The 21504-nt window shown below is 48.5% G+C and overlaps 2 protein-coding genes across 2 annotated transcripts; one reads left to right on the forward strand and one right to left on the reverse strand.

The window, feature by feature from the left end:
- Positions 1-538: 538 nt before the first annotated feature.
- On the forward strand, positions 539-17199 carry LOC144097623 (cathepsin K-like). The gene is made up of 8 exons (XM_077630279.1): positions 539-758; positions 6326-6451; positions 8273-8415; positions 10456-10641; positions 12795-12989; positions 15086-15260; positions 16436-16541; positions 16889-17199. Exons 1-8 carry the CDS (start codon positions 539-541, stop codon positions 16983-16985), a joined length of 1248 nt encoding a protein of 415 aa, XP_077486405.1. The 3' UTR covers positions 16986-17199.
- A 206-nt stretch (positions 17200-17405) lies between these two features.
- LOC144098708 (uncharacterized) lies at positions 17406-19623 on the reverse strand. The gene is made up of 2 exons (XM_077631539.1): positions 19253-19623; positions 17406-18621 (listed from the first exon to the last, which is right to left on the reverse strand). The coding sequence occupies exons 1-2, from the start codon at positions 19356-19358 to the stop codon at positions 18029-18031; spliced, it is 699 nt and encodes a 232-aa protein (XP_077487665.1). The 5' UTR covers positions 19359-19623; the 3' UTR covers positions 17406-18028.
- Between the last annotated feature and the right edge of the window lie 1881 nt (positions 19624-21504).

Below are 21504 nucleotides of genomic sequence, written 5' to 3' on the forward strand. Positions count from 1 at the left end.
CTCTGATTGCGCATCAAGCAACGAACAGCGTTCACGTCAAGCTCATTCTTCACCGAATATATTGCAACGGAGTTCCGCTCACTATGTTGGTGGACACGGGGTCACCAGTGAGAGTGATTCCGGGGGCAGTGTTCGAAAAACACCGGGATAAGCGGCCGCGACTGCAGACAGCAACAATGAAGCTATCGTGTTTCAATTAAGGGTCCACTTCCTATCGCAGCAACTCACTGCGAGCCCGGGGTGGCGCGACTGTACAGTCCGAGCTGGTTTTTGTTGATTGTGCGCGGCCGACGCTTAGCGGCCGTGACACCATCCGAAGCTGCAATACGGCTGGAGTACGTACAAGCGGGCCCCACAGACAGAAGGCTGGAAATTCTGCTTTCGAGGTAGTACAATTAACGATGTTTTCGCTCCGGGACTTGTATTGCTCAAAGGGCCACCGGTCCATTTGTCCGTCAGAGAAGATGCCAGACCTCGGTTTTGTAAAGCTCGGACGGTGCCGTACGCGCTCAAGCAAATGGTGTTAGAGGAGCTAGATATGCATCTAGTCTATGAAGGGGTGTTATCTCCAGTGACGTCTTCGGAATGGGCCACACCCGTCGTGCCCGTTGTCAAAAAGGATGGGCGGCTACGGTTGTGCGGCGACTTCCATCTCACGGTGAATTCCGCGACCGTGATGGAGCAATATCCGTTGCCACGGGTTGATGATATCTCAGTTGCGAATCTCAACGGCGAAGTTTTCAGCACCTTGGACTTGGGTAACGCTTACAATCAGCTGCCCCTGGACGAAGAAGCTGGGTGTTATGAACACACATAAGGGCAGTAAAGTTGTAAGGTCTTTTTGCAGGCCTTACTAGGTTCGTTAGCTTCTTCGCACCAGAGGTGCCCACCGCCAGAGACGGTTGCTTGGTTTGATGACCGAAGGCTTTCTTCGCACCAGGGGTGTCCTGTCAGAGACGGTCTTGCGACGAATCAGGATGCAGGTATTGAGGGGAGTACGACTTGACTGTTTTATGTACAAGAATTTACATTACAAGCAAGTTGATACACAAGAGACAATTTAAAACGGCACAATTCTGCTTGTGTGCGCGTGGATGACCGATAACTGACTGCTGTTTCGTTGACTTAAAGCTCGTAATAGCTCTGTAGATGCCCGACGGCATCGCTGTTTACTGGAGGTCGTTGACGCTCTTGGGATGGCACCGTCCTCGAAGAACCTTGACAGAGCTGTTGGATAGAGCGGCGACCAGCAGAGCTCGTTGCTTTGCCGTATCCGAGATTTCTTGCGCTTCAAAATACGCTTCCAAGCGTACCCTGTAGGCGGACCAGCCCTCTTCCCCCTCGGTGAAGGCAGGCGCCATCGGATCGCCTTTGCTGTCGGGTCTCGGTAGCCGCTCTTCAAGGGCGTCCTCGTTGCCCATCCCATCCTCGTCGCCACTGTTGTGTTTCGATTGAACCGCTCGGTAACACAAGCAAAATGATCCTCTTTTATTTCACGAGCATCGTTTATATATGCTCTCATGCGTGGTGACGCCGCGGGCGATAGGCGGCACGCTATCGCTTGAGGGGACGTCACGGACTTGCTGCCTACGGGCGGTTGACGACACGCTTGCATGACGCAGCAGCCACAATCAAGCGAACACCCCGTTTTCACATCGCCGCGCGGTTTCACAGCGCTAGCGCTGCCACAGATGCCCAAGGCTGCACAGCCGAGCCGTCTCCGCGCGGGAAATGTGAACGAACAGCGCCGTTAGGAGCTGATTACGGTGAAAAACTTAATTGGTCTGAGGGGAAGCGTCAATAGCAGAACCGCGGCGCACCGTTCGATATATGATTTATCGAATGACCGGCGAAATATGATTTCGATATACTGCTAGACTTCACTTTTACGAGGAGGATGATCCGTGTGTTCAATATAGCCAATAACTCGTAATATCTGGCTACAGTATATCCGGGCTCGATTGTAGTGGGTAGGGTGTGGAGTAAGGAAGGGGCCTGTTTGAGCGATGCTCGAGCCGTTGCGCGAATTTGGCTCTCGGCAAGTGCACATGGTGATCACTTATTTGCTGCATGCACCTTAATTTTGCCATAAAGATTGTTCAGCCGCCATTTTCAATGGGCAGCCGCTTTGCAGGGGTGTTTTGCAAAGCTTCCCACCTTTTTTCCCCTGCTCGGAGCGTTAAATTGCAAGCAGCGGAAAGGAAATTAGACTGAAATCTTGTCTTTGATTCGAACACGTCTAATTCCGAACTTCCGGTCAGCAGGGCAAATGCTTGACATGCTAATTACAACAAGGAACAAAAATGAATCAACAAATGCACTAATCAAATCGCACAAACGTGTTCACTCCTACATTTCCGCATAATCAAGAAAAACATGTTTAAATGACGACAAAAAAAATATGTTTAAGTTTGATATCCCCTGGCAAAGGACAGGGTTAACTGGAGAGACATGGGAGATGGCTCTGCCCCGCAGTGGGCACACTCAGGCTGATGATGATAATGGTGATGATGATGATGGTGGTCACCATTATCATCATCATCAGAGACTTCATTCCATATCCGGGCGCCATTATATTGGTATTTGGCTATAAATGTTTTAACAAGGTGGTAGTTTAAAAAGATTATTATTAGCGCTTCTTGTTCCCCGTAATGTCAAATGGCAATGTGTCAATATTTCTTGTATCAGCGTCACAGATATTGTATCTATAGTCTTGCCGCTTTCCAAACGGAAACGATCCTGACCACGGTTATCAGTTCTTCTATTTCTATGCCATGTAAAGCGCAAGTATTATTAATAGACGTTTTTTTAGCGTACCGGAGACGTATTAGAGGAGGCGTATACCGGTTCACCAAACTCCTCCTGCGCATGCGAATTTTTTTTTAAATTTTCCTCATATAAGAAATGCAGATAAGTCTCTGCAGCGTTTAAAACTGGCCTACGTAATATTCGCTTGATCTCAGTTGTTTTCGTTTATGGTACCGTTTCCTTTTTTTTTTTCACCACGTTTAAAATTTTTAGCTGCCAGCGCAGAGCTCTGTTCAATGGTATTTTTTTGAGGACAGCCAGGAATTGCTAAATCAGTATTAATGCATTTGTAATACTCTTAAGTAAAATATGCTCGTTCAATTATTTTGCGCACTATGATTTATTATATCTTAGTAAGCATTTCTCACTGACATGGCTCCATTTGTCTACCCAGATCTATTGTCTACCCATTCGTCTACCCAGATTCGTGCATCCGAATTCGTTCGAGCTGGTGGCGAGGTTTCTGTCAGCGAAAAACGTTCTTTTTTTTCCTTCTTCCCTTTCCTTTTTTTTTTCTTGCGTGTGGCATTCAATCATTTCACTTCTGTAGAGGTCACACGTGGGCACGTAGAGCAAACCCTTGTTATTACTTTGCTATGAGTCTGTGCCTGTATCACATCACCCACCGCATATGCCCCCCCCCCCCCCCCCCCATTTGCAATCCCGCTTAGCCCTGTTTAACCTTTCCACTTCTGCCAAAATTATTTCCGCAAAAGAAACGATGAGAGATTGTGACCAGCTGCGGCTATTGCTCCAATAGCGCTATTCAGAGCACTTCTTCTCGATACCGGCTCGACTGGGTCAGCGGATCGTCCAGCCATCGATGCCCGTATAGCGAATTCGCCACGAGTTCGACTCCTTAAAAAGGAGCCGGGGTCCAGTGGTCCGTCGCACTCTCTCCAAGCCATCCTACGCTGAGCTACAAGATGATCGGTGAGAAACTCCGCGTACCTCTTTTGCAGTGCATTTTACTTGTGGAAGACTTTGCTGTTGTCAAAGATTTTTTCGTATGTTCGGAAAAGGCTTCTGAACGCGATGCATTTGTTCAGGTCACAGCAATGAAATACTGTGCATTATTCGGAAAGTTGCGCGGCAGTGAATCCGGCTTACTATCAGTGATTACCGCACAATAATTGTCGTCTGTGTAGCTATAATTATTTTCGTTGCATGGCGAATGAGGGAGTGCGAGTTGTGGTAATTGGGTCCATTTTCCCATGTACTAGGAACAGTGAGCGCTTGGTTAAGGATATTCAGTTTTGTGATTTTTGAGCAAGCACTTTCTACTAATTCACAAATGTCTCAACTTTGCGTGTGAAGGTCGATCTTAATGGTTCTGAGTTAACTTTTTTTTTTGCCGCATCAGAGTAGCAAGTCAGCGGATTTGAACGCCGGCTAAATTTTCGTTTTTCAAATAAAGATGTTCTCTCTATCTTTTTCGTATCACCTAATCTGTGAAAACACGAGAGGCACGAAGCGCTACGCGTGTACAGCTCCGGTTCTCCTCTCACCAGTACGGTTGCTGATAATGGATCCTCGTACATTACAACTTTTTAATGGGCAATCTTGGGAACGGGCCGTTTTTTCTCGGTAACATCATAAAGTTTCGAATAAAGCTGGGTAGATTAAGGTGGCTAGAGGGCAATTTCAACGAGGTGGTTCAAGCCTCACTTACAATCGCTACGCACAACTGCACTCTATGTAGGAGAGCGTTGTCCCCAAACCTTTCATAGTTTAGATTTCAAATGTACTCAAGGGACAAGCGGACGACATGCACATGAGCAGCATTTCATATGCAGCAGCTTTACTTCACCTGAAGCGCGTTTCTCAGTTTGTTCATTTCCACAAAAAAGTAGACGCCGACATATTACTTGTTCAAAAGAGATTGTTTCGGCTTCCATACGGATGCCTTGGTTATTTATGAAAGGTTGTTCATATATACGGTCGATGTAATTTCATGAAATCTAAGGTTTAATAAAATCTCATCTGGTTGGGTAGTAAGTTCATTTCAACCAAAAAAAGAAGACGCCGACCAATGGTTTGGGCTCTTTTTTTTTTTTGTTGAAATGAACTTACTACCCGACCAGGCGAGATTTCGACAAACCTTCGATTTCATCCAGTTACGTCGACCATATGGCCAACCTTTCATAATCACCAAGGCTTCCGTACGCGAGCTTAAAAGTTTTCTTTTGACCCAAATCATTGGTCGACATCTCTTCATGTGCTAAAATGAACTTTGTTAGGCAGGGTACATGCCTAACAAAAACACTGCTGGAGGGGGGAGGGGGATTGAGCGCGATTTCAGGGGTGGGGGCTCGATCGTTCCCCTCCTCCCACCCTCCCCCCTCCCCTTGGAGACGTGCCTGCAATGTAGTCTATTTTCGCAACCGAGCAAGGAAGAGCTTTCACTGAGTTGAGACTTTAAGCAATTATGGCGTGTAGCTGCGCACCTAATGTGCAGGTATTATGTGGACCATCTTCTGAAATGTGCCACGCGTACGTGCATGTTTCCTTTGCGCATGAGGAGCCTCGCACATATGGATATCTATGAGAGTGCTATTTCCTCCTCTCTAAGTTGCGTAAAATGTAATTTTGTTATAAGGAAGCGCCAACTATAGGCTCTCGATCGTTTGCTTTATTAAAAGCGAACCGCCCTCATGGAAACTTATTATGTACGATCAACATTTCTCTCGTAAAATCTGCTGCAGTCATGTTCTATACCACAGAGGCCGTCGTAGGTTAAATAGGCTATACTGTGCACGAACAGTTTGCAGTCTTAGAACTTAAACTCTCCCATGGCACACGCATGAGGTCTACGTAACGCGTTAGCGAAAATTAAATTTCAGAGACAGTCGTGCTGCGCAGGCAGCCGCCGAAGCACTTCGAACAGCTGTTGCGCAATTATAACTCAAAGAAAATTAATTATATGTGGAAGAGATGAAAATAGTTCATAGATAATATCTATTTCTCTTCCGGTTGTCTGTATGTTAGTACGTAACTTATTTTATTTCTCTATGGCAGTCGATGAAAAATTAAGAAAAAAACACCGCTCTTTTGCCCTACGTCTGGGCGAAGAAAAAACAGCGATAGACGTGACGAATTCCTTGTGAACATACCAGCGAATTCGTCATGCTTAGCTTACGGCATCTACTTTGCTTCTGCGTGCGATCGAGCGCCATATTCTTGAGCCGTCCCCTGTTCAAAAACACAACACAAAATTTTCTCACAATATTGTCACAATAGAGTTTTTGTAGTATTTTGGCCGCGAACTTGTAGTAAGAAAAATATTTTTCTAGTAACAACAGAATATCTTGTAGTATTGTGCTGCGCCTTGTCGTAGCGACAGAACTTAAAAAAAAAATACTTCAGGAAAACACTGCAGCACAACAGGAAAAAAAAAAACACCGCAATACTACAGAGAAATCTGCCTTCCGACAAAACAGTCTGTCGTATTTTTGGCAAGATTCTGTCGTTTTTTTTTTCGCTTGGTCATGCTTGATTCAAGCGAATGTCTGCGCAGGCGCCATCTGTTTATTGGTCCTCTGCGTGGGCGCATGGACGCAACATGCGCCTCCTCAGCCGCAGGATGAGATCGACCTCTACGGAAACTTCGGCAAGGCCTGGGACAAGTTCCGCAAGATGTACAGTGAGTGGAGACTGCTCATATATACATGTCACACTAGCACAGAAGCAAGGAGTTGATGGAGTCCACTGAGATTTTTCAGCTCCGTCAGTATATAGCTTGTTCGCTTCAATTATATTATGTGTTGTGGCCGTCATTGGCCGACACTGGCAGAGTTGTTGGCGGTCTCAACATAAAAGCAACGTGCTTTTTAATAACGTGTTACACTGGCTCCTTCTATTAGGTTTTCTTACTGCGTTAAAGCGCTGACTTTTTTTCTAGATTGTTCACTGAGGCCAACAGTCTCACTGCAATAGGCATAGAGGATCAGTGTACGCGTTATATACAGAACGGCCACTTGGGTCATTGCTCAGATACCGCTACTAAGCCTACAGAATGCGCTGAAAGGAAGTTTTAATGTATTTGACTACGTAAATGTCGCTGACCTGCGTTGGACCGTACTTGATTGCATGCGCAGTCTTGAGCAATATGAGAAGGAATAAGGTTTAAGGATTCATTTATTGATTGCTCCTTAATTATGTGTGACAAGTACAGTTTTTCTGTTTTCTAGCTATTTTAGTTCTTGGCGTATAATATCCAAAAGTCGTTCTCAAATAACGAGAAAATTGGCAATCCTGTGAGGAAAAAGCTTGTTCCCTCTCATATTGCTCACGACTGTACATGGTTTTGAGACCATCGCCACATGGATCAGGGTCGTTGTCACGCTGCACGGAAGCTCTTCGCCGCGCGCTCTTTAGTAACCGGCAAAACTGGCGTTTTGTAGTGATAGCTACATTACGGTAGCATTTCGAGCCTTCAGTGTGGCGGCGCCGTGGCGGTGGCGGCGCTGCCACCCTGTGGCGCTGTCACGCCACGCTGTCATGGGGTTGGTCACGTGGTGCGGAGCAGCTGCTGGCGGCGCGGCGCCGTGGCTAATCACGTGGTTGGTCACGTGACCAGCCACGCGGTGCGGAGCAGCTGCTGCTGCCGGCGGCGCGGCGCGCCGGCGAAACCGAGCTGCCACAGGTGTGCGCATGCGCCGTGTCAAGCGGGACGAAGATGAAGAAGGAACGCCCAGCGAAACGGAGCGGCGAAAGACTGACTTTGCAATTCAACTGAGCAAGTTCCACTCGGCCAGCTGTAGCCATCGCGTCACTCCAGGTTTAACCAGAGCTAAACCACCGCCATTTTTTTTTTAAATTTATTATTTGAATAAAAATAAGAATTCTCATAGAATGCTGCGTCTTCACGGATATCTAAAACCCGTCTGACACTTTTCCGACGTCCGTGGTCGAGTCTATGGTCGCGAAATATTTAGGAAATATTTAGTAGTGGCCGAAGCAGAGCCGAGCTGAAAAAATTGGAGAGGACACTTAAGCTCCTAATTAAGGGCACGACGCGATAGCGTAATGGGTTAACTCCCATATATGCAGAAGGTCGTTCTCTACTTAACATTCATAGATCCTCGGAAGTCGTCATATTACCCGTGGCGCAGTGGTGCAGCGGTTAAGCGATGTGCCACTGCCCTGCGATGGCAGGTGCTGCCATCGGTGGGCCTTGTGCGACCCAGGTTGCTTTTCTTGAGCGACCAGTCATTAATTTAACTGCAACCTGCCACGTTGGGCAGGTCGTGATGCCTCCGCAAAGTCACGTGACATAGGTGGTCCACCTGCCTTTTAAATTGCTTTCTGGGGACCACCTGCCAGAGCCATGAGCGTAATTTTTCTTCCACAGCGCCGACGCCGACACAGTGGACTCTCTGGTGAACGGGGCCTTTAACGCTGTCGCGTTAAAATAATTAAACCTGCTAACTATATTACCACGCCTGCGCACGCTCTCTCGCAGACAAGACGTACAAGTCGAGCCAAGAGACGGTGCACCGTGAGCGGGTATTCCGCAGCACCTTCCAGTTCCTGAGGACCGCTGACCAAGAGTTCAAGAACGGCACACGCACGTACGGCGTCGGTATCAACCACTTCGCAGACATGGTAAGTGCGTATGCCTTTGCAAAAATTTCTTCAGACAGTCTGTAGACTGCCCATGGACCTTTGTCATTAAAGTCCATCGACTGTCTATATTAGAAAAATCCTAAAGACTAGTCTATATACTAGTCTATATAATAACTTATCCATGGCCATACACTTTTAGTACACTTTCGTCTATAGACAGTTTATAGACTATGAATATATACAAAATGAAGTATCAATATGAAGCCAATAGAGTCTATAAGAAGTCTGTAGACAGTCTACGGACCATTTTTATAACGACGGGCATCACGAGAACAACACCTCCGCCATATTCATCTTGATGCATCTGCTACGCGAAGCACTTGGACGAACATGCACGTCCAGGCCATGGCGCTCGCAGTGGCGCGTTTCTGTACGCCGTGGTTTCGTCCGTGCTATATACGAAGTGGAGTACAGCAATATTGTGAAAACTCAACGCACTGGCACCACGAACGCGTTCTTGTAGCGTCAACTGCATTTCTTGTAATTTACCGCGGCCCCTGTGGGTGGATGTCTCTGCCAAGCACCATGATATAAAAGGCGAAATACGGGATAAAACGGCGGCTGCACTAAGGTATACATGGTAAAATGGCTGTATACAAAGCGGAATTTATAAAACAAAAAACAAGCTTTCACATTAAGGAATGCTGCTGCCTGATCAACGAAGACAGCGCCGCCTTGTCGCCACGCGATAAAGGATACAACGAAGCCGCCGCCGTCGGTGGCGATACGCGCCTGTTACTACAGTTTCCTTGACTCGGATGCATCCGTGTAATCAATGTTTTCCCTGTTGCATCAGAGGAACATAGTTGACTAGGCAAGGCGGAGGAGAAGCTTTAGGCGGTTCGTTCCGGCCAGTTCTGGATAGAGGGAGTTCAAAGGCCGACTCCAAATCCACCGCTGCCTTGAATGGTTGATAAAAAGCCGGATGGCGCATACGCGCGATCTATACATGTTGCGGCGCTTCCTTGGCGCGATCGACGAGGCATGAACGAGCAGGCTGCTGAGCGCGCATTCAGAGGTTCATATCTTACGCTTCGTTTCGATGGCGCCAGTCAAGCTCGCGTGAATAAACGTGAAAGCTATATAGTGCAAATTTTCTGGAGAGCCAGAAGTTCGCTCGTATTACATGTTAGCTACGCTTCGCACCGGAAAGGAGAGCCCACTGCTAGCGAAGCTGTGAATCTTATGAAGGCTTGGTTTTCCGTGTGAAGTAACTAAACAACAGAAAAAAAGCAGCCGCTAAAGGAGGCGTGGCATAATGCCACAAAAATAAGCATGAATGTGAGCTCTTTAGCATCTGAGCTATGACTACATTCATTAGAAGGTATTCGAGACAGCGCTTAGCCAGCGCCGCTAAGCCTAAAACGGCCTGTCACGTTCTGAAGCCACTATAGGTCATTCTCTTTTGTTCCTGTCACGGATAATGTCAACCGTCAACGCGTTATCTTTAAATGCTCAAGGCATGCGCCACGCGGCGGCAGCCAAGGAAACTAGAAGCGCTCGTTCCTAATACCTGCTAATGATTTACCCGCAACATGCAATCTGCCTGTGGCTTTTTTTTGTCGACGCGCACATTATTACATTATTTCAAGATATATTTATTCCGCCTACTTCACGAAGCTCCCAACCGTGCCGCGTTGCATGCAGTTGTTGCCTCACGATGCACTCCTGGCGTAGAGACCATAGAGCGCACTGGTCCTGACACCAGGAGTGCTTTGTCAGGTGGCGCCCGCAAGCAGCGCGGCATGATTTGGAACTTGGAGCAGGGGTCAGACACTTTTGACCCCGACTGTACAGGCTGTTGCCACTTAGCGGCTATGAATGCATGCCGAAGCAGCGTTTTGCCAATGGTTTTAATTTGCGGACGCTCCCCTACACGGCAATAAAAGCGCTCATCTGGGCGTGAGAAGCATGTGTGCTGGTTCTGGTGGTGGAAAAATTTCATAGGAGTCATGTGTCACCTAATTTCGTGAGCTTCATGTCAAAGCTGACCTCATTTCTTTTTTCGTGACACCGCAGACGCCGGAGGAGGTGGTGAGCAACTACACGGGCTACGTGCCGCCCAGCCCACGGCAGCTGGCCGATATCCCGCTGTACGCACCGCTGTTCGCTGACACGCCCGACCAGGTCGACTGGAGGGCCAGCGGATACGTCACGCCCGTCAAGAACCAGGCACAGTGCGGGGCCTGCTGGGCGTTCAGCGCGGTGAGCAACCTTCCCGCGCCTCAAAGGCGTTGACTATTGGGCTAGTTGGTAATGTGCAGTTAAATGGGCTAGTTGCAGAGCACCCGTGTCTGTCGTCTATCTCCCATCCTCGTGTTTTTGCGTTAAAATTTATGTGCATACATAATTCCGGCACCTCTTTTCTCGCCGAGCACCAGACAGGCGTGCACATCATATCTGCCGCTTCTTTTTTTTTTGTGGTTGTTCGCAACCAGCAAGCAACGTATAGAAATTCAGAATAGTTGTGTTTTCCACTGAAGCTTACAGGTGTTGTAATTTTTTTTTTTGTAGCGATATCTACATTACGGTAGCGTTTCGAGCCTTCAGCGTGGCGGCGCTGCCACCCTATGGCCGCGCTGCCACCCTGTGGCTGCGCCGCCATGCTGTAACGTGGTTGGTCACGTGGTGCGTAGCAGTTGCCGGTGGCGCGGCGCTGTGACTGATCACGTAGTTTGTCACGTGGTTGGTCACGTGACCAAGTTCCACTCGGCCAGCTGTAGCTATCGCGTCACTCCAGGTTTAACCAGAGCTAAACCACCGCCAATTTTTTTCTTTACTCAGACGGTACCCCGCAGCGCCTCCGGCTGCAGTTTACAGTATTGAAAAAAAAAACACCTTCATTCGCACTGCACACTTGTGCTTCAGTTAACCGATTCCACTCTCTAATCTATTTAACAAAGAAGGAATTTGCGTAAGTGCCAGTCCTAGCGTTATATTCGCGAATTTTAAGACAGTTCCCTATGCTTCTATAGACATCATGTGGCTCTTTGAGATAGGTGTCTTTGTTAATACTGTTTCATTGTGGTAAATTTTATAGAACAGTTTAAGCCTTAATTTTTTTTGGCAGGAGACTTTAGTTGGTCTTTCATGGCACCACACTGGCCTTCCTTCTGAATCGTCCCAAGACGAATCTGGCTGCACGGTTTTGAATTTTTTCAATGCGTTGAATAAGCGTCCTGTTCGAAGGGTCCCAAACCGCACAGCCGTATTCCAAAATATAGGTCTAACGCAGCTCAGATAGGCAGTGATTTTTAAAGTGACAGGCGAACGTCTCAAATTCATTTCGGTAAAATTCAGTGCCCTCCTAGTTCTATACGCATCAAGTCGTCAACATGTCCGCTCCATAAGCAATGATATGACAGCGTTTCGCCTAACTACTTATATGCAGCTTCTTTACGTATTAGCTCGTTATTAACCATATACCGGGAATAAATAGGCTTTTGTTTTTGATAAAAACAGGCATGATTTCATTTTTAACATTTAAATTCATCTTCCAGGTGGAACACCACGTCTTAATTCGTGTTAAATTTGTTTGCAAACATGAAACATCATGGTCAATGAGAATTTTTCGATGCACAACACAGTCGTCGGTCTATTGGAATAAAATGTGCGATGAGCAGCTTCACCAAGGCCCAGGAGCCGTGTAAAGGCGTATGCATGGTTTTGTGTTTTACCCCATGTCAACCGCGAATTGTAAGCTTCACGATAAGCTGGTTCCACCACACTATGTTCGCAAAATGAACAAGCACCTCCGTTGCGGCTACGGAGTACCGAAGTGCCGATTGTCAGCGTGAAACTGGAGATCGCACACTTTACTGTCTAAGTACCAACTCGCTCGAGAGTCTAACCCAGTGTCCTGTCGACCTCTTGCTGAAGCGTGTCGGGAATGATTCAAGCGTATACTGCATGTAAAGCTTTCCGCAGACATTTTTATTGTTTTGCTGCTTTTATAATAAATTTTCCACCGCCAGCAATAGGAAATGCTCGCTTCGTTCTGCGTTATTCTGCCTGCGCTCTTTCTCGTAACTTTGTAGTGCCTGTTCCCGCCTGCTGCGAAGTACCAAACACCCAAGCAAGTGACTATAGCGCAGAGTAGACAGGACACAAAAGAAACGAACAACACGAGCGCTAGTCAATAGGTGTCCTGTCTACTCTGCGCTATAGTCACTTGCTTGATCATGCACCAACAAGCCCAAAAAGCCACGCTTTTCAAACACCCAAGTTAAGTATCGCCCAGTAGCGCCAAATCCTGGAGGGTAGTGGATATCTCGAGGATATCTCGTCAACGTTTCCATGCTTGGAATCAGACGCCGTGAGCGATCAAGTGACACACTTTTTCTTTCTCGCTCCTTCAGACGGGCGGCCTTGAGGGTCAGCTGTCCAAGAAGACCGGCCGTCTGATCAGCCTGAGCGAGCAGAACCTGATGGACTGCGCGGGGCCCCGGTACGGCAGCAATGGCTGCAACGGAGGCCAGATGGCCGGCGCCTTCCAGTACGTGCGCGACAATGGAGGGGTGGACACCGAGGCCCGCTATCCTTACCGGCAGTCGGTCAGTGCTTCCCTTACTCTCTCTCTCCAGATGTTCTTGTTGTTAACCTAGAATGAGAAACGGCACGTGGCCACTGCGGGAGACTGGCCAGGAGTCAATTGATGGTGCGTCATAAAGTGCTCAAAAACGATCTTACAATTAAAAAAAACTGAAGACGGGAGAAGGGCTCATAAAGTAACTTCGAATAGGACATCTTTTTTAGATACGTGAGTAATTGAAAGAGGGCTTTATAAGCAGGAAATGAGCAGGTTAATGGAAAACCAATCGTGGGCGTGAGCTGTAAAAGAAATAGGAAGCGCAACGATTTTAACAAAGGAGCCGTCTCTTGCGCGACAGCATAACATTCCATTGATGCAGCGGTAGCCCCATCAGTGAGATTACAGTTAACTAGTTGCAATGCAGGCTTGCCCAATCGTCACCACAGCAGCGGTGGTAATGGAACACTACAGGGAGATGAAAAAAAAAGCCGGAGATGCAGTAAAACCCCGTTGTCGATGCGGCGATTCTTCTATATATACATCGGTTCAGCCTTGCAGACTTTCAAACGTACGCAGCTCGCACAACAAAATGGCTAGACTTTCAGTCACTTGCAAGCACAGACGTTACGCGTTACAAGTAATTGATTACTTGTAATAATTGACATATATTTAGAAATTCGTAATGCACTGATTACGTTTCTTTTAAGCAGGAACGTTCTCGATCATCTAATTATAATTTTCAGTAATCGATTACTAGTAGTCAGTTACTTTTTTTTTCCAAAAACAAGTTGTGACAATAGGTGCAGCTGAACTTGCTGGCAATGACTAGTGATAGCGCGGAAGCTTCCTTTTTGACAGAACGACCACTGTTAGGAATAAGGGAGTAATTGCTCATTGGCATCCACCCAAGCGCAGCCAAACGGCTACAAAGGAAAGCTATACAGCTTTCTCAGAAACTTCGTATTAAAGTAAAGTTCGTCCTGGTCCGGGGTTCGAACCCGGGACCACCGCTTCACCGGAGCAGTCGCTCTACTAACTGAGCTAAATGGGACGGCAAGCTTATCGTAGGGCGAGAGCGAATGGATCAATAACTCGAAGTGGGAACAGTGCTGGTAAAATGTTTAGGGGAATCCCCCAAGGTGGGGTAGATTAGTAATAATTAGTAATAATAATGCCAATGAGTAATTACTCCCTTATTTCTAAACTACTCCCCCTTGGGGGATACTCCCCAATCTACTAGTAATAACGGAGTAATTATTCATTGGCATTATTATTACTAATTATTACTAATCTACTACACTTTGTGGATACTCCCCAATCTACTCACAAGGCGGAGTAATTAGTAATAAGGGAGTAATTACTCATTGACATTATTATTACTAATTATTACTAATCTACACCACCTTGGGGGATCCCGTAAACATTTGGCCGACCGCTCTTAGGCTGCGGAGAAGCCGCGTACGCAGTGATGTTCAGACTTGCATGCATGCCCGAGCGGGCGGCATCTGCATGGCTAGCTCCGTCTTCCGCGGTTACTGCAACGCGGAATGTCACGTTTGGTGAGCTTGAGATTTGTCCCTTCAGAGCGCGAACTATATGCGAAGCACGGCGCTTGGATGGCGCGAAAGGTCTTTGTACGTAACACCGCCCTTCCTCCCGAGCTCACACTAGCTCTCAATCGCTGCTGATGAGTTCACATTAAAAAAAAACATACCGGCGAAAACTTCGAAAAAGAACCTCTCGAAAAGTGACAACGCCTGATGCATGCAACGCACAGCAGACCTAGCAAGCTGCACCAGCTAATTCTGGTCCGCGTATATTTGTGTTATGCTAAAGAAAGATGAAAGAAAATAACGCAATACTAATCGATTCCCTCTTTCGTAATTGCCCGGCTACTTTTTGGCGGCTGTAATTGACCACTGAAATCAGTTACATTTCAGATGGAGTAATTGCAGCTGTAAAAGGTTGCTTTTTTCTGTACCGTGCACAACACTGCCGGCATGCAACTATATAAACACTAAAACGATTCTGTGGGCACCGCTGCTGACGGTGGCTGGAAGTATATTGTGGGTCTCATTAAACAATGTCGCGTGCCACCTTCCTCCCATTTTTGTTCAGACCGACTTCCAGTGCCGCTTCAGCGGCATCCGCGACAATCCACGAGTGGCCGTGAGGGGCCACATTCGGGTGCCTCCGAGGGACGAGCGGGCGCTCCTGGACGCCGTGGGCAGGGTGGGCCCCATCTCGATCGGCATCAACGCCAGCCCGCAGTCCTTCATCTTCTACAGGAACGGTGAGCACTTCCTGCGCCACTCTGACAGCCTCGTGTCGGGTTGTGCAATGTCCTTTGGGCCACCGGCGAAAGAGAGCTGTGCACGGATTACGGCGGATATGTCTCGTGCGCAGTGTTGACTATCAGAACCGTGTAAATATTATCAATAGAACCGAGAGAGATAAAGAGGCAGAGGGAAGGGAGGGACGTTAATCAGAAGGGTGTTCTGGTTGGCTACCCTGCACTGGGGAAGAGGGATGATGGGATTGAGAAGGGAAAGAAAGAAGGGGCGAGGGGCACAGTCCCAACTGATCCCTCAAGACAGTCGTACTCAGGAAGCAAAACAGTGCCTTGGAGGCATTGAGGGCAGTCGATTGCTGTGGCTGCGGTTCAAGATCTTATCCTTTGTTCGAGGGCCGAGGCTGCCTAGGGCACAAAACGCAGCGTACGTCTTTCGGTCGCCAAATCAGGGCACTCACACAGAAGATGTGCCATTGCCTGTTCGCAGCCACATCTTTCACAAGCAGGGCTGTCGGCCATCCTAATCAGGAACTGTATTGCTTTGTAAATGCAACATCGAGCCATACACTGCAGAGCAATGCTGCTCCGCGACGCGGTGTATTATAACCGAAGTGGCTGGTTCTGCTGCGAGCTGAAGGCAGGCTGCAGCTTATAAGGCATTGCAGCAACACGTGATACACTCATCGCTTAAAGAGGTGAAATTCCTGTTGAGCGAGGGCCTACAGTTAAACATAGGAACACACGAAGCGCTACCTCTCCAAGAACACTTGAATGCAAAAGCGAGAATGACGGCTTTAGGTTTATGGTGATTTATTTGTTTAGTTTGCAAGTCTGGAACCGCATCCGGGGTGTTGGCGAAAGCGTCCCCGTCGATCGAGCGATAAGGCGAGGTGGAAATACGAAGCGTTCGCTGGGAGGAAAAAGAATGCGTGAATGTTGGCTTTTCGGATCAAGTGACTATCACTTTGTTCTCGGGCCGGTATTGAATTACGTCGTCGTTTTTATTTTCCTTTGCGCAATTTTCTGCATTTGTCCTTTACTTCGAAGCAAGTTCTTTGCTTGAGGCTACTGCGTAGCATGTGCAGTACGCGGGTACGTCGCGCGGTTAAAGTCGTTGTCAGTTGTCGCAGTACACTGCTCAAGCTAATTGATGACTTATGACTTGCTCTGCACAGGCGTCTACAATGAACCGAACTGCGACCCGCGTGGCCTGAACCACGCCGTGCTGATAGTCGGATTCGGCCAGGAGAGGGGTGTGCCCTACTGGCTCATCAAGAACAGGTATGTGCTGCACTGTCCTATGATGTTTTATTGCCCAGACTAGACAATTTCACTTCATCATGCGCCTGGAAGAACCACACCAGCGACCCGCGAACTAGGCGCAGTCAAGTTACCGCCATCTGGCCGTTACTTTCTTGTTTGGAAAGGAGCGGGGGGGGGGGGGGGGGCTTGTACAAGACAGGCTATAGAGCTTTTGAATACAGTTTAAGCTGCTAGCTACGCGTGTCCAAGCGTTCGTTTGAGCGTTGCAGCACGAAGAGCGCGACTGCGTGCTTATACTTCATGCGATCTGTTTGCTTCATTCGACGATCGACTGTTCCGTATATCTCTCTTCCCTCTGTGCGCAGTTGGGGCACAGGATGGGGTGAGGGAGGCTACATCAGGATCATCAGGAACCGCAATGTGTGTGGCATGTCCGAAGACGCCGTCTACCCGCTGCTGTAATGGATCCCTTTCCCGGAAGCCGGCTTCCGTTGGTGCAAATACATCTTTGCAATAAAGACGCCAATATCAACATCATGAGCTTGTTTGGTGATCTTTTTTTTTTTACTTTTACAGAGTTCTACACCCTGTGTCATCTAAATCTATATATCAGAAATTATGAAGAGCGCACATGCTTTTGTCCATAGGAAAGAGCTTACAAGCTAGCTGGATGCAAGGAACTGCAGAAGGGGCTTGCATATAGTGCACTCGACAGGATGCATCGCAGATCGAGCGATAGCCTTCCGTGCGATCACTCTTCAAACGATCTACTTTCAGTAGTTGACTTCAATAGACCTGAGAACGGAAGGCGACTTTGCCTGGACTCGCTTGCTTTCGTTACAGTCCGGCTGTTCAGAAATAACTACTCACGCAGCATCGACAGAAACCAAAACGTTCGGGTACGTGGCTTTAATTTCCGCGGTTACATTTTTGACGTTATGTGACAGCAAATCTATTGCAAACATGCAGATAACGTGCGGGCAGTGTATACGCTCTGCGCCTGCGCAGGCGTGTCACTTCACAATGCTAATCACTGGGTGCAAAAAAGTCCACAAACACCTGTACAAACTAGAACTTGCAATGAAATTCAGTGAGTTTTTCATATAGAGTCAGCAGAACGCCAAGAATCTTTCTTGCCAGGGACATGACGCCCTTTTACATACGCAGATTAAAAACAAGTCCCTTCAAGGCCTCAAGGTCGCTGTTTCCAATTTTACTCATGACGTCCTCGTTGCGGCGTCTGCGTAATCTTGTGCTCGTGATGCTTGCTGCCAGTGTCTGCACGCTTCCAGCTGCTTGCCCGCTGGCTCACATTCAGGACGCAGTCTTCTGTTTTTTTCCTTTTGCGTCGATGACGTGGTTAGCGGTCGGCAACGGTGCTGGCGCGATTTGCGAAATACGGTCAAGCGCATGCCGGACACAGGAGAGCCCGCTCCTTTATATTCATCGCGCCATCTTTTCACGAGATCAGTTGCGATACCGTCTCGCTCACTGAGGTCTCTCTCTCAGCACATAAACGCTGCGCCGGGCGTCGCCTCATTCAACAGGGTGCGCAGGGCTGTGTCCAGCACCTTGCGGGCTTCGCCAGCCAAGAACGCTCGCAGCGCGGCTTGGCTCGCGTACGTCAGCTGCCGAGACATGCTGCCGGCGAGGCGCGTGAAGTTCTTGAGCGAAGATAGCGAGAAGGACGAGGCCCTGACTGCGGCCACGCGGTACGACCTCTTGGTCAAGCCGTCGTCATCTATGAGCACGTCCAGTGTGGCCGGAAACAGCGACACCTTGGCCATGCCGAGGACTCGGACACTGTTCACCAAGGCCTTGAACTTGAAGGTGGCTGTGACGCGCGACCACACAAGCCGTATCTTGTCGCGCTGACCGCAGCTGGACGACCTGGAGACGCTGGAGAGGCCGTCGAGGAGCCCCTTCTGGACGAGCACGTGTCCCACGTAAGGTGTGCCTCGCAATGTTTCGTTGACGGTGAAGAGTCCGCCGCGGCTGGCTATGGGTCGGTTTGAAGGCAGCCGGCCGCGAAGAAGGTCCACCAGCGGGTCTGGCGGCAGCATTTGCTTGGCTGAAGGCCCATAATAAGCGGCTTCCTCTGCACAAAGCAGCAAGACAGCGGTGCAAAGCTTTTAGCAAATGTATACACCCCCTCACCTATCTTTCAATAAGTCGCTCCATTTAAAAAACCTATGTGACAGAAAAGAATGCTGCGCATTCAAAAAACGGCAACCTTGCCCTCGCTAATACCCGCCGCGGTGGCTCAGTGGTTAGGGCGCTCGGCTACTGATCCGGAATTCCCGGGTTCGAACCCGACCGCGGCGGCGGCAAAACGCTAAGGCACGCGTGTGCTGTGCGATGTCAGTGCACGTTAAAGATCCTCAGGTGGCCGAAATTATTCCGGAGCCCTTCACTACGGCACCTCTTCCTTCCTTTCTTCTTTCACTCCCTCCTTTAGCCCTTACCTTACGGCGCGGTTCAGGTGTCCAACGATATATGAGATAGATACTGCGCCATTTTCTTTCCCCAAAAACCAATTATTATTATTGTTGCACTCGCTAAGCGAGTGACACGGCTGATCAACATGTGAAATGGCAGATACAACTTCAAGAGGCGCGCTTTAAGTCAAGCGCTCAAAAGACGCGTAAGTATATTCCTTGAGGGGTACACGTCTCGAAGAGCAACGCTGCACCTTAAACAGCTCGATAAATCGGGAAACGTGTCCTTACCTTCCGAGAGAATTCCCTGCGACAGCGTCGGCGTCCACAGGACGGTTAGCTGAGCCAACAGCAGTAGCGCGGTGGCAGCGCCGTGGTCTCCGGTGCGTCTCTGCATGTCGAATCGCGTGTGCTTCGCGGGCGTGTTTCGTCCTCGCCTTTATCCAGGCGTCGGATGCGTGATGTTCGCGGTTCCGTCTCTCCTTATATCTCCTGCTCGCCGCGCCGCCGCCGTAGACGATGCAACAGCGTCGCGCGGGTGTTGCACCATTGCGGCATCCGCTTCGGAGGTCGCTTTGACGCGCGCTTGTTCGAGCGCGCGCACCGAAGCTTTCGGATGTCCGCGCTCCTGGACGCTGCGTCAGCGGGCGACTTTGACGCGATCGACGCAGAGGCGCGGAAGGATCTGCGCGTAGAGCCACGCTCGAAACCGGACGCCCGCCTGGGCAACCGGAGAAGGAAGGGAGAGGGACGCAGGCAACGGCGGTTGAACCGAGTCCTCCGGCGTGCTCTCCGGTGTGATGATTCCCATTTCTTGGAGAAAATTATCGCTTTAGTGCGGATATTTTCACTCGGAGGCGATTTATTGCACCTTCGCGTCTTCTGCGATGATAGCATAAGGTGCTTTTACCTCCCCAGGCCGTCGATCTTCCTTCCGGACTGCGATAGTGGGTCTATTTTAGCTGCAGAGAGGCGAGAACAAGAGGTTTTGATGACTGTACGGCGCCACACGAAGAAAGAATGGACAGCAAACATTTATTCCTGGCACAGTACACTCATCATGAACGATGTCAGCGCAACAAGTACCGTTTACACAGCCCGCGGGCTATACATGTTTAAGCGTTAAAAAAATGGTGGGCTTTGCAAACTATCTATACGTGCGGACTATACGGTTTTTTTTTTTCAGTATCTCAGTATTGGATGAAATTCCAAACACGATTCTATGTACCGGATGTGGACTAACTATCAGGTACGGTCGATCTATAGTTGGATACAACTCAAGAACGAAGCGCAAATACCCCCAAAGGAGGCTCTCCAGCCAATGTCGTCGGCCGATTTTCATGAAGTCGCGGTCAACCTGTGGTTAATTTCCTGTCAAAAATATTTTTTCACCTAAAGTTGAGCCATGCCGACTACACACTGAATGCGGAGTGAATGCCTGGTTAGGACGGGGGTCGTCCAAACCAGTCAGAGGATACGGGCTTACAGAGTGACTCAGCGGGGATTATGCAGTGCGCCGGCAGGAGAGATTCGAAAAAACATATTCGTGGACGATGTGTGACATCCATACTAAAATAGCCTGCAAGGGACGTTGCGGCGGATAGCAAAGTGCCACGTCCTATTTGTTTGCCTAAAAAAAAAATAGGAGGAAAACACAGCAGCCCTCTTGCGATAGTCGTAAACTTCCAGCGCGTGTTTGCAAAAGACGGCAGCCGGAGCTATCACATCGAAAAAGCTATCGCATTGCTGCTGTGAACGCTGGAAGGACTCACTGAAACTGCTTTTTTTGCATAAGAAGACTGGAGAAAATGAAATCAAAGCCAAATAGAAAAACGGAGAAGTAATAAAAAGAACACCGTTCGAGGGCGGGATTTCAAGAACGGGCGAGGACGCCGCGCTGGCCCTGACAGCTTAATTTACTTCACTCATAACTACATGCACGACGCAGTGTCGGTTAGAGAAGAGAGAGACACACGCACCATTTCTATCAGCAGCAGACATGGCAAGAAAGTCAGTCTCTCTTTTATTCTTTTCTCCACTTAAGGGGTGCAAAGGCTTCCGGGATCGCGAGATCAAGGTGATCCTCGTTTTTGGCTCCAGGCAGCGTTTAAACTGCGTTTCCATCGAGTTGCCGTAAGAGATCATTTTCGGAGTACGCATGTGATGTATAGCAGCTTATTCGTTTTCGGGTGAAACCTTTATTTTAACTTATTCTTCCATTGCGAACAGATTTCTTAAAAGTAGGTTCCTATGTCCGATTTCTCATTAAAAGATAACAAGAGGAGCACCATTGCTGAAACCACACTAGATAGAAAAATATTTCCATCTTTTTCATTTGTCATTGGCAAGCCCTCAACCCAGTTTTTTCATGTCATTTGCGCTTTATGTCACGGAATTCATTGTCTATAGTGTGGTTTTAGCAATGATGCTCCTCTTGTTATCCTTTGATGCCCTGGACAACGTGTGATTCCCAGTACGTTCGCGCGCCCTGACTGTCTCGTTACCTGGATTATTCCCCCTGGTGGGCGTCTGACCTGCTGGTG

This window comes from Amblyomma americanum, chromosome 7, assembly GCF_052857255.1.
Source record: "Amblyomma americanum isolate KBUSLIRL-KWMA chromosome 7, ASM5285725v1, whole genome shotgun sequence".
Taxonomy (NCBI): Eukaryota; Metazoa; Arthropoda; class Arachnida; order Ixodida; family Ixodidae; genus Amblyomma; species Amblyomma americanum.

Coding starts and splice junctions, on each gene's coding strand:
- LOC144098708 (XM_077631539.1), bottom strand. CDS start 19,358: ATGCAGAGACGCACCGGAGACCACGGCGCTGCCACCGCGCTACTGCTG. Junction 18,622..19,252: donor GCAGGGAATTCTCTCGGAAG/GTAAGGACACGT, acceptor TGCTTTGTGCAG/AGGAAGCCGCTTATTATGGG.
- LOC144097623 (XM_077630279.1), top strand. CDS start 539: ATGCATCTAGTCTATGAAGGGGTGTTATCTCCAGTGACGTCTTCGGAA. Junction 8,416..10,455: donor TCAACCACTTCGCAGACATG/GTAAGTGCGTAT, acceptor GTGACACCGCAG/ACGCCGGAGGAGGTGGTGAG. Junction 16,542..16,888: donor TACTGGCTCATCAAGAACAG/GTATGTGCTGCA, acceptor CTCTGTGCGCAG/TTGGGGCACAGGATGGGGTG.